This window comes from Pseudorca crassidens, chromosome 5 (assembly GCF_039906515.1).
Source record: "Pseudorca crassidens isolate mPseCra1 chromosome 5, mPseCra1.hap1, whole genome shotgun sequence".
Lineage (NCBI taxonomy): Eukaryota > Metazoa > Chordata > Mammalia > Artiodactyla > Delphinidae > Pseudorca > Pseudorca crassidens.
This window is the reverse complement of record NC_090300.1, coordinates 54263748-54276002: the sequence shown is the minus strand read 5'-3', so window position 1 is coordinate 54276002 and position 12255 is coordinate 54263748. Positions and strand designations below refer to the sequence as shown.

The 12255-nt window shown below is 42.2% G+C and overlaps 1 protein-coding gene across 7 annotated transcripts in view; it reads left to right on the top strand.

Annotated features, from left to right (window-relative positions):
- TNIK (TRAF2 and NCK interacting kinase) overlaps positions 1 to 11506 on the top strand; it is a 423010-nt gene extending 411504 nt beyond the window's left edge. For all 7 annotated transcript variants that reach the window (XM_067738026.1, XM_067738024.1, XM_067738023.1 and 4 more), the window contains 4 exons: positions 2232 to 2381; positions 4668 to 4827; positions 5070 to 5209; positions 7625 to 11506. In XM_067738026.1, coding sequence (XP_067594127.1) covers positions 2232 to 2381; positions 4668 to 4827; positions 5070 to 5209; positions 7625 to 7708 — 534 coding nt within the window. In that variant the 3' untranslated portion in view covers positions 7709 to 11506. The remainder of the gene's footprint in view (positions 1 to 2231; positions 2382 to 4667; positions 4828 to 5069; positions 5210 to 7624) is intronic.
- The last annotated feature ends 749 nt before the right edge of the window (positions 11507 to 12255 follow it).

The following is a 12255-nucleotide window of genomic DNA, read 5'->3' as shown; positions in this document are numbered from 1 at the left end:
TCTCTAAGTGGCATTTAGCATGGAATGGTTACCAGGCAAAGCATTCATTATATTAGGCAATGAGATTTATTATACACCCACCTAACTAGGGCACTCTCTTGATATTTCGTCTGAAAAAGGCAGACCGACAGCAAGCAGCACTGAATCTCAAGGCTGAACTGAGTCTCTAAATCTTGTAATCCTTGTAAGCCTTTTGGGGAAAAGTCGCTAAAACTCACTTGATGCTCATATATCCCCATTGCTGTTGGACTTCTCTAAAATGAATACTGAATGTAGTCACATATGGAAATGGCCTAGTTTCTCTGCATCCTTCAATTTTCATTGCTGTTTCATTTTTTATCTTGTCTAAGTCTGTACCCACTGTGGTTGGCTTGATAACTCATGAGCTTCAACAGAAGTAGGATGGGGAAATGCTGGTCCCGTTGACTCCAGATCATGAAAGCTGACCCCCAAATGCCAGAAGGACCAGTACTTACAGGCACTCTGATGTTTTCAGAGCTGCACAGTCTACCCATAGCCAGCGTGAATTTACCTTCTGTTCATTCTTACTCTCTGCCTACATCTCTCTCTTTCTTTATATCTCCTTGGCCCTCACTTTTTCTCCCCACCTTTATGACTATTGTCTTTCTTTGACCCTTTATGTATTTCTGTTGCCACATATGCCACGTGAGGGCAGAAGCTGCCTTGGGAACATTACAAAGCCCTCTTCAGGGCTGAATCACCCCCGCTTCTATCTTGTTCCTTTAGCAGGGCAAGTTCATTTGTGATGTGCTCAGGAAGATGCGAAATGGGCCCCACTCGTTAACCTCGCTTTTATGGAGAGAAATGTTTGGAATGCATTGGGTTAGTAATAACACTTCAGGGATGACTCCTGACAGCTACGGCGGTGCTGCTGTCCCGCCAAAATCTCTCTTCACAAAAGCTTTTCAGTCAAGATCCTGTTCCTGTTCCGGTTCTGAAGTTCCTATCATCAGTGTACTAGCCAAAGTGCAGGATTGACTGCAAAATGCTTTGTTGAGCAAACCATGGCCAACCTAGAAAGAGGGAAGAGCAAAGGCAAGGACTCGAAGAGGAAAGACTGGAGCCGGCAGGGGGTCGAGCCCTCCCGTGGGACAAGGAGATGAGGCTCGAACCTCCCATATATGAGAATGATGTTAGCAAAAGAGAAGGAGGGAGGGGTCTGTTAGGTGACGGTGACATGATAGCCGAGGCACCTGTGGTTTCACAGATTCTCGCCCAGACTTCAAGGCCAATACAGGTGGAGTGTGGATTAAATAATGGCAAAGGAAAACAGAGGAACACTTGACAGTTAGCTGGGGCGTAGACTCTGGAGTCTCACACACAGAACTTTGATAAACGTGGCTGGAGCTCTTTTTTTCTTTTCCTTTTAAACCCAGCTCGCCAGCGTAAGCCGTGAGTCTTGAGATGAATCATCCCCAGCGTCCTCTATCGCCCAAACCCAAGTCTCAGATCTCAACGTTAAGTTTAGAGAAAGCGCCAGCCTGATGTGTACTCACTCACCCAGGAGAGTCGGAACCAGAGCATGCCTGTTAACCCTGAACAGGCTTAGCGCAGGGCTGGCCCACCTGCCCACCCAGTCTGTCTCTGAAAAGGTAGTAGCCATGCCTGGGCCTGGCTGTCCCTTGGGAAGGAGAGGGGCCAGAGAGGTGACTGGACCTTCTTCTTGGGAAAAAGACCAGAAATAAACAGGGAAGAACAGCAGCACCCAGACACCAATTTTTTTTTTTTTTTTTTTTTTTTTTGCGATACGCGGGCCTCTCACTGTCGTGGCCCCTCCCATCGCGGAGCACAGGCTCCGGACGCGCAGGCTCAGCGGCCATGGCTCACGGGCCCAGCCGCTCCGCGGCATGTGGGATCCCCCCGGACCGGGGCACGAACCCGCGTCCCCTGCATCGGCAGGCGGACCCTCAACCACTGCGCCACCAGGGAAGCCCACCAAATTTTTAATATATGATGACACTATCAAAACAGACAGCTGTCAACCAGCTTTGCTGCCCTGGAGCACAAGGGGTAGAAAAAGGGGAACAAATGGATGCTAGACTCTTCCTCCCAGAGTCAGAATATGAATAGCCCTAAAATTGAAAGAAAGATTTCCTAGCTTTTCAATTTAAGAAAGTCAGACATTAACTTCCACAGGAAATGGCTAAAGGAAAAATTTATTAAGGTAACGTCTTTGAATGATGTGGGTACTCATGGGGTGATTTTTAAAGTCTTTTGCAGATCTCCAGCACAAGCCACTGCTTGTTGATCTCACAGTAGAAGAAGGTCAAAGATTAAAGGTTATTTTTGGTTCACACACTGGTTTCCATGTAATTGATGTTGATTCAGGAAACTCTTATGATATCTACATACCATCTCATGTAAGTTCCTGGAAGCAGACTGTCAAGACTCTGTTCCACAACCTGTGTGTATAGATTTGTTTTTGTACATTTTTAGTGGAGGTCATGCTAACTTTTACTAATCAATAAAGCAGATGGACTTATGGTCTTCACTAAATAGATGAGGCTTTTAAGTCATAAAACATGTAACTTTAACTGATTTTTATGGCTGCTTAAAATTGAGTAACACGTAATAGCAATTATTTGCCATTTACCGGACATGTTGTCTCATTGGATTTTACATTAAAATACATACAGTGGTTTTGGTTCAAGGGCATAGATTCTGTTTTTTTAAGCAAGACTATAGTAGATGAGCTTCTATTTTTAGTTTTTGAAGGAGATTGGTTCATTTTGTGTGGGAGAAGTCCAGTGATCCTTTTTCTGCTATCGTTCCTCTCTTCAAGTGGAGGGCAGTGTCACGGGGCGGAATCAGACACCCTGGAGCACATGCTCTGGCTCTTGCACGTATTCGCTTTGCAATAGTGGACACATTAGGCAGCCTGTCCAACCCTCAGCTTTCACATCTGTAAAATGGGGCTAAGAGGACCTATCACATACGGTTATCGTCAGCATTAAGTGAGGTCATACATCTAAAGTAGTTGGCACAGGGCCCTGCAAATTGTACTATTAATATTACTATACTGACACATTGCCTAAAACATGACTTTTAAGGGACGTGCTGCCCATGGTTTCATGTAGTAGGATGAGCGCAGTGTAAATTTTGTTTCCTCTAACGTATGTAGTCCCAAGGCTAACATACAGTAGAAATTATTCGTCAACAAAGTCTGAGACCTAATCTGTTACTGTTTGGTATTTTGAGACTTTAAAGACTTCACTCCAAAGGAGCACAACAATTGAAAAAAGTTGTTTGGGGGCACGGCACACATACGTCATTGGTTGTTACATTACAGCTTTCCTCGTGTGTGTATGTGCACACAGGACTCACAGCCCGTGCTCTTGGTGAGAGGGCTGGGCTGTCCCCATCATCATCCTCCATCCCCTCTTTCCTGTCCACCATGTACCTACTGGACGGCCATGACATTCTCAACCAGGGGATCGCAGCAACACCACGTCTCTTTTCCCAGAACAAGTCAATCTACACTTATCTGAATAGTATGATTTTTTTTTAGTGAACGGTAATTTTTAAATTTTTTCTCAACAAGCCATTAATTTGGACTACAGTAAGTCCCCTACATAAGAACGAGTTCCGTTCCAAGAGCAAGTTCGTAAGTTTAGTTTGTTCATAAGTCCAACGAAGTTAGCCTAGGTACCCAACTAACACAATCGGCTATGTAGTACTGTACTGTAATAAGTTTATGATACTTTTCACACAAATAATACATAAAAAACAAACACAAAAAATAAAGAAAACATTTTTAATCTTACAGTACAGTACCTTGAGAAGTACAGTAGTACAGTACAACAGCTGGCACTCCTTAGCAGTACCAGCTACATCACTGCTGCTTTTACTCTTGCTTCTGGACATCCTGGGCTTGAAATAATGATACTGTACTAGTGTACTCTATACAGTACTGTAAAAGTAAAGTATACAAAAGCACAACCACTTGTAGAGGATGCACGCACGTCACAATGTACACCAGGCACGTGAATATTGGACATGCGAACACACGTTCGCACCTTGGAAAGTTCACACCTTGAAGGTTCATATGTAGGGGACTTATTTAGGCACCCAGATAAACTATCTGTATTGACTGTTCATAGCCTGTTTTGGTCCCACCTTTTGGCCCCACTTGGGCTGTTTCCATCAGATCCAACTGGATTGCATTCTCCTCATCTGTTTTGGAAGTAGATAGAAAACACGAGATTTTCAATGTCCACGGGAATGTGCTCAAATTCCAATTCTACCACCATATCCTAGTGCAGCTTTGGTCAAATTACATAACCCCTCTGAGATGCAGTTGCTTCATCTGTAGACAGAAATATCTAGCATGGGGAGCTGTTTTAAAGGCCAGAAGTTATACATGGAAAGGGCCCACACTTGGCACAGGGCAGGTGCTCCATAGCTGTAGTTGTTGCTTTTAGAACAGGTAAATTGCATTCTCAACCTAGTGCCTAAGTTTGTATGTACCAGGGTATTTGACAGGTCGGTGGTTAAATTAAGCAAAACAAAACGTCAGTCTCTAGAATGTAAATGGAAAAGGGAAAAGAAAAAACTCTTTTTTTTTCTTTGCAATTCTTAGAGATTAATAGCTAAGATACTGTCTTATTTTTTAAAAGAATAATGCCTGGCCTTTCTTTGTCTTCTAGATTCAGGGCAATATTACTCCTCATGCCATTGTCATCTTGCCTAAAACAGATGGAATGGAAATGCTTGTTTGCTATGAGGATGAGGGGGTGTATGTAAACACCTACGGCCGGATAACTAAGGATGTGGTGCTCCAATGGGGAGAAATGCCCACGTCTGTGGGTAGGTTAACCATTCCTTATCTCCTTCAGCAGTTACACCCCCCAAATGAAACGAAAGTCAAGAAATGTGAAACAACCATTTGATTCCACAAAAAAAAAAAGTCTGTGAATAACACTTGTAAGACTTGCTTTGTCTGTTTATCTCAAGTCGTTTGTCATTTTTGTGGTTAAGATGTGAACAGATGCTGTGAGTTATTGCCCATCTAATGTTTTTAATGCAGTTTTGGAAATTCCTTTTGACAGCCTACATTCATTCCAATCAGATAATGGGCTGGGGCGAGAAAGCTATTGAGATCCGGTCAGTGGAAACAGGACATTTGGATGGAGTATTTATGCATAAGCGAGCTCAAAGGTTAAAGTTTCTATGTGAAAGAAATGATAAGGTAAATCCGTTTCAACATTTGCATTAGTGTTTGCATTTTAAGAGACCACCAGGTACCTGTGAAACCTTCATTTTCCTTTATACTGATTTGAATCACATCTGTGTTAAACAATCAATATTATCTTGAAATGGCATTATTTGGTTTGATTCATGTGAACCCTCAAAATATATTATTCACGCATCAAAAAAGACATAAGGGCTTCCCTGGTGGCGCAGTGGTTGAGAGTCCACCTGCCGATGCAGGGGACATGGGTTCGTGCCCCGGTCCGGGAAGATCCCACATGCCGCGGAGCGGCTGGGCCCGTGAGCCATGGCCGCTGAGCCTGCGTGTCCGGAGCCTGTGCTCCGCAACGGGAGAGGCCACAACAGTGAGAGGCCCGCGTACTGCAAAAAAAAAAAAAAAAGACATAAAAACATCTAAAAAATTTCTTGTAAACTCTTTGTAACTTGTGTGGCTTGCAGGCCTTAAGATGACTCAGCAAATAACCCAAATTCTCCTAAGCACTTAGAAGAGCCGGCCTCTCATTAGTCATCTCACAGTGGGTCAACTTTATACCCCACTTTTAGACGTTTCACAAAATCACTCTTGGGACGTAACCCATCACATTATATTCGATTTTAAATGTAAAACATTTGACGTGTAGAAATATAAACTTTTTAAAAGTGTCACCCATACCTTAAGGAATGCACAATCGCAAACTCAACTAGTGCCATGTCTTGTGTCATTCCAGCCATGTTTCTTCTGAAGTGTCATAGGGGGACTGTTTTCCAGTGAAATCGGCGGTGTTCGTCTGGCATGATCAGTCGCCCAGAAGGCGTGTTCTGCAGCAGTGCTGCTTCTGCCTTGCCCTCCCCGTAGACTAACCCAGAGTTTTTAGTAGCTAAGCTCTACTGTATTTGTGAATTCATCCTTTGGGACTATGGCCAACTTAGAAATGCTGTCCCCAAAACAGCAGACATAAACATCTATAGAAAAGAACGTGACAGGTTGAACAGACCTGCATCTCTTGGTTCACTCCCGTTCCCCAGAAGCCAGGCTGGTCTTAGTCTGGCCCTGGAGTAGCCAACTACTCTGACCTGGTATGGTCTGGTGTGGTCTGGGTGGACAACAGCTGGGGATGGCAAGGATGGTCCCAGGCCCTTATCAGAATACACCAGAAAACAGACCTGACCCCTAGTAAAATTCCAGCCCCCGCCTAGTCTCTGGGAATCATAAGACTAGGAGTGATCTGGGCACGGACACCCACACTCCAGTTCATTGAAGTCCCACCCCAGAAAGCCAACGTCAAGTCACGACCACACCCTCAGCAGCAGGCTGGGACCACACCAGCATCTGGGGCCTGAGGTTTAGAGCCAGGGCTCACAGAACCTGGAGAGAACAGCAGCCCTTTCTTTTCCTCATTGTGTTCCCATGGGTCCTCTGTGCTTCCCCGTTTTGATTCACTGACCCTAACAGTAGCTTTACTTACATATGTAGCATTAGCTGAAAGATGAGCATTTCCACAGAACTTCCGAAGAAGTTGTTGGGAGAGACAGCATTCTTCTGAAGAAACTGTGGGAGTGAAGTAGCAGAGACTTTATACTAATGACAAAAGTAAATGCCTTGGACCAAAGTTTGGTGTTGGCTGACTGAAGGACTGGGCCACAGCCCAGAATATTATTTTGCTGGCAGTGGTTCACTGATGTTCAGCTCAAGCAAGCAGTACCCCAAATTTTGCTCGCTTCTCTCAGTCGTTTGATAAGATGATTTAGCAGACCCAGACCGAAGGGACTGTGGTTCTCCTTACTAATGCCATGATCTCCTTTGGCCTAGGATATGCATTCATCAGCAGAGAAACCAAGCATTAACTCTTGGAATGCCAAAGTGAATAGGCATTAAACACCTTACCCTCTCTGACCAGAACCACTTTTTTTTTTCTTAATTGAGAAATGAAGTTGTATAGTAGTCAGTAGGCCCCAAATTCCCCCTTGACTTTGGAAATGTGAGAGGATTCTCTTCATTCCCAAAGTCTGCCCTCTTGTTATCAGGGGAGAGAAAAGGGGAGCCCCTGTGGCTTTCCAGAAATTAACAAAGGACGTGTTGTGTCCTAGACCAGAAATCCAGCATATTATCCTAGCACGAAACTCCCTTGTAAAAAGTGAGTGCCCAAAGGGTTGTTACAAGTCAAGATATAGCCCCTTCTGGGTCCCTGAAGGCCAATGCCACAGTCAGTCATAGTAACCTTCATAGGAATAAAGGCAGGGATGTTTACAGAGGATGCACTGTATTAAAAGGCACTTTATAAACACCAGCCATTAAGTCTTAAGAGCTGACACATGGCAAGGATAGGACATGTGAGAGAAAATGGATGGACGGTTGAAGAAAAGAGGGAAAGAAACCATGCAGTTGAACTAACTTCTTTTTAATTTCAAACAGGTATTTTTTGCATCCGTGCGATCTGGAGGAAGTAGCCAAGTGTTTTTCATGACCCTCAACAGAAATTCCATGATGAACTGGTAACAGAAGAGCACTTGGCACTTATCTTCATGGCGTTATTTCTAATTTAAAAGAACATAACTCATGTGGACTTATGCCAGTCTAGAGGCAGAATCAGAAGGCTTGGTTGACCATACCACTTTACCCTTTTCCTCTCCCTCCACCCGTCCCAGTACAGTCCATCTTTCAATCTTGCAGCCTGGTTGAGAAGGAGAGAAAAAGGTGGCAGGAATTTCCAGGAGATCCCCAAGAATGCTGCGTTGTCTGTGGACAAAGGTGGACCATGTGCTCTTCGGAGTTAGGGATAGAAACAAATATTGTGTGCTCTTATGATTAAGCTGTGTTCTGGTGGGTTTTTGAGTTTTATTTTGTTTTGTTTTTTTACCTTTTTTCTTTACCCCTTTACTTTGTAAGAATGGGGAAAGAATGCATACTGAGAAAATGTCTGTTTTTAATTCTGTCTGCCTGCTAGCTTTAAGTATACAATGTGTTGTAAAATTTCCAATTTCGAATGGTGAGAGACAGCACAATAAATGTACTTTATCTCTTTACACTGAAGGCCATAACTACATAGTGGGGTAATTGTAGAACTCTTTTGCCTTCACGAACCCAAAAGGTTGCTTTTTGATAGCAACTGCTAATGGATTTTTAAAAGAGAAGAAAAATACTAGTTTTCCCCACTTTCGGGAAATAGATTTTAAATGGCTAAACTACTAGCCTTAGACTAATAAAATCAACTACCATTTTTGTGAGTCTGGCAGGCCCTATTTTATATGGCCCTGTACAGAACAGAGTGTGTTGAATGGGATAGTAGTGCCATTGAGTTGAGTTGGCTCTAGTGAATGAGGGACTCTATAATACAACATTGCCTCAGCGATTATGCAACAGATCAGGGCAAAAGATGGGATGACAGAGGGGGTCAGACAGAAAGAGCTTCTGGAAACAAGCTAAAAATGTATATACACACACACACACACACACACACACACACACACTTTTTTTTTTTTCCAAATGCACAAAACTTCCCAGCTAAGAGGTCACTCTGTTCGGGCTTCGTTAGGAGTTAAGACTTTGTTCTTTCTGGGAATTGGAGAATAAATAAGATCCAGGCTCTGGTCGTTCCCAGCTTTCTCCTGAGGGTGCCACTTTCCCAAGATGAAAACTGTGACTGAAAAAATAATAATAATAAATGTTTCTGAGCTGCCTGTGTTCTCTCTGGGTTGGTGAGAGAAGGGACTAGACTACTAAGCCTGCCTGAGACCCAGCGGGCATCATTGGTTCAGATGTTATAGAACTAGAAAGCAAGGCTTTGGCCAAAATTCTGAGACCCTAATCATTTTACCTTCCTCCAAATTACCCAACATACGGTAAACAACATTTGTGCAGAATTTGTATGTATTTCGTTCAGGTTGACTTGTGTCCTTATAGACTCTTACGCGGATGATTCGAACTTTTACGTGACTGTCTGGGATTTTTTTTTTCCAAAGCTACCAGCATGGCCGCCTGTGGTATCAAGGTGTTGCAAAACGATATCTGTGTTGCGCTTCCTGTTTTAACCTACCTCGTTTTGTTTGTTTTGTTTCACTGTTCATCACAGCAGTGTTATCTCCAGGAGACATATAGAGAGCTCAACTGGCAATCTCAGGTGCACTTGATATTTTAAAATAAAACAGTAGTTGACCAAATTGTTCTTCTTGAAAAATTGGAAAAAAAAAAAATCCAACAACAACAAAACTAATGTGGCTTGTTTCTGGAGAAAACAATGACTCTAAACAGATCAAAAAAAAAAATCTATGATCCTACTGATTTTGCCTAAATACATGAGCAGCTGATGTGCTATTAATGAGAACGAAATACACGTTAGGAAAATGGCGCCATTTCAATCTGGCGGCTTGGGCAAGGGGGGAACAGGGAAGGGGAAATATTCTAGTTCTGTTATAGATGATTCTGCCCCTCCTGTAAAGGTGGTTGTCATTTGCATTTATTTTAAGCAGGTAACACAGGAATGGAATTGAGGATTATCTTCAGGCAATCACCAAGATGTCCTCATCGTGGTCCCTTTAGTGCTCAAAAGCAATGATATCCTCCCGTTCTCATTTTTACTGCTAAGGTTCTGCTGCTGAACAATATTATCTTCACAAATTCCGTGCAACAAATTCAGCAATAACGTTGTGGATTGAATTTAGCAACTACTGTAACTGGATGCTGACATGGACAAGATATATTGATTTGGGTCTCATCCCCGCATGTGATTGCCACCAGCTCTTTATATTGCTGCTGTGGTATTTTAAACCAGAAGCTTCTTTAAATTATGTTGCAAACTGATCTTTGTTTTTATGTTTTGTTTTGTTTTGATTTCTAAGTGGTAAGTTCGAAACACACAGCTTTAAATGATTTTTTTATTGTGGGATTTGGGTACAGTTAAGAAATAAAAGGGAATCATTGTGTTTAAACATAAGGTAGTTTGTGAATGTATTTTTTAAAGCCTAGATTCATTGAAACAAAAAATCATAAGAGAACAATATTAATGCAGTCTTGTTTACAGTATGTACAGTGACATAACATAGAACATGAGCTTTTCTGGTGCCAACAACAATAAAACACAGACGTTAAACATCAAGCCATGCCTTTTATATTTTTGTACAAATATCTTACACAGAGTACAAGGCAAAACCAGATTTAAAAAGGGCCCCCCACAAAGCTGTGCTCCTTAAAAGATTTCTAAAGAATTCTTTGAAGCTTTTATCTCCAAAAATACATTTTCCTCCATCAGGACTGGCCCTAGCCCTGAAATACTGAGGCCTAGGTCATGCAGAATATTTCAGAATAACTATTCTTGGGCCCATAACAATTCCCAACTTTTTGGTTTGCTTTAATTCTTTATTCTTTTTTTTGGGGGGGGGGGTGGCAGGGGTGAGGGGGTGGTTGTGCTTTTCATCCCCCTTAATATCATCTTAAAAATAAAATGAGCCAGTTCTAGAGATAAAATCCCCAGCAGGAAAAAAATAAAACTAAAAACTGAAACTAGTTTCAAGACCAAAGAAATTTTTGTTAAGATTTCTATACAAAGAGAAACTGAGCCCTCTCTCCCTCAAAGTTAAGTTTCTCTAGATCTCTTCTGTCCTTGCTACTCTCAATTGATAATCATGCAGTAAAATCCACTGCAGCTGCTCACACCATCGTCGTGGGCCGGGGTCTGTCAGGTGACTATCATTGCTGAGTGCTAGTCGGGGACGCTAGAGAAGATTCCTCCATGCAGTGGGTAATGGGAACAGCGGACCTGTAAGATCCCTTCAGATGGGGAGAGTACTCTCTCTCCATGCCAATTACATTCAGACCATTGTCCTTGCACACAATATAAGTGAAGACAGGTTGCACCAAGTGCCACATAAAATCTAATGACTCTATTTAGATATCATTTTTCTTGAAGACTTTCGAACAGTGCTTCAAGAAGGCTTAGAGCTACTGCAATGGTATAGGTTAAGGCACAGATGACATCCCACAAGGCCACTCAAACAGGGACTCCATTTTTCTAACACTTTGACACAGCTTTCCAAGACACGCTTCCTACATACGTTGCATCAAGTACACATTTTTTAAAAGCATCTTAATTCCTGGTTGTCAAGACCTACTAACAGTTTTCTGTCTGCTCTTGTGACTTATTGGTAATTGGTGTCTCTGGTCCCTCCTGTGCAGTAGATTAGAGAGAGATGTGAAATTCAGGCCGGAGCCATTTTGGTTTTGTCCATTGCCAGACAAGAAGCAGCTGAAGTCTGACCTCACATTCCATGAAGTTTAAAAAAAAAAAAAAAAAAAATGTTTTCCCTACTAGTATGTGTCCCACTTCCTGTCACTGTATTCTTGAAATGTTGAAGAGCTATTTGTGTTAATAGTGTGTGCTGTCTGTGAAAGTCTGCTTGAACAGGCATCACCTGCATTTGTGCTGACTGCTTTCAGGTATAAGATGTGCTACATTATTTTTAAGAAAGAAGATGCAGTTACTGGTCAAACTTTTTTTAACCTTCCGGAGGAAAATAGGAGAATACCCATAACATGCTGATGGCAATTCTGAATGACGCTGCCATGCTCCCGATGTTCCCAAGTCTCCTGATTCTATGTTCTGACCATCTCAACAGTTTCTGTGAATTATGAGTTACCTTTTAGTTCATCCCGCAAAATTTTAAACCTAACTATATCAAAGAGTAACAAACACATCCAAAGCTGGCTTCCCTGAGACTATACAGTTACAAAATAAAATCCAAAAATCTGAATTTGATTTCATTTACCTGCCAGCATTTCTCATAAATACCATTACATTTTGGCCTTGATCAGGATTGCAATATCGAGAACCTTAAAATGTGCTGCTCTCCTTTTATGGGTCCCAAAATGGGTATAAACTGATCTTCTTTCAGAAGCTCCAGCAAAAAAGAAAACCTCCTGAGAATTTGCAAGTTCATAACTGACCATTTGTACATGTCTACCAAATATTTTCTAGTGTTGTTTGATTTGCATACTGTATCACTGTTCTGGGACTTTTTCCGTAGACGATTAGAATATTCAAAAATTTGCAT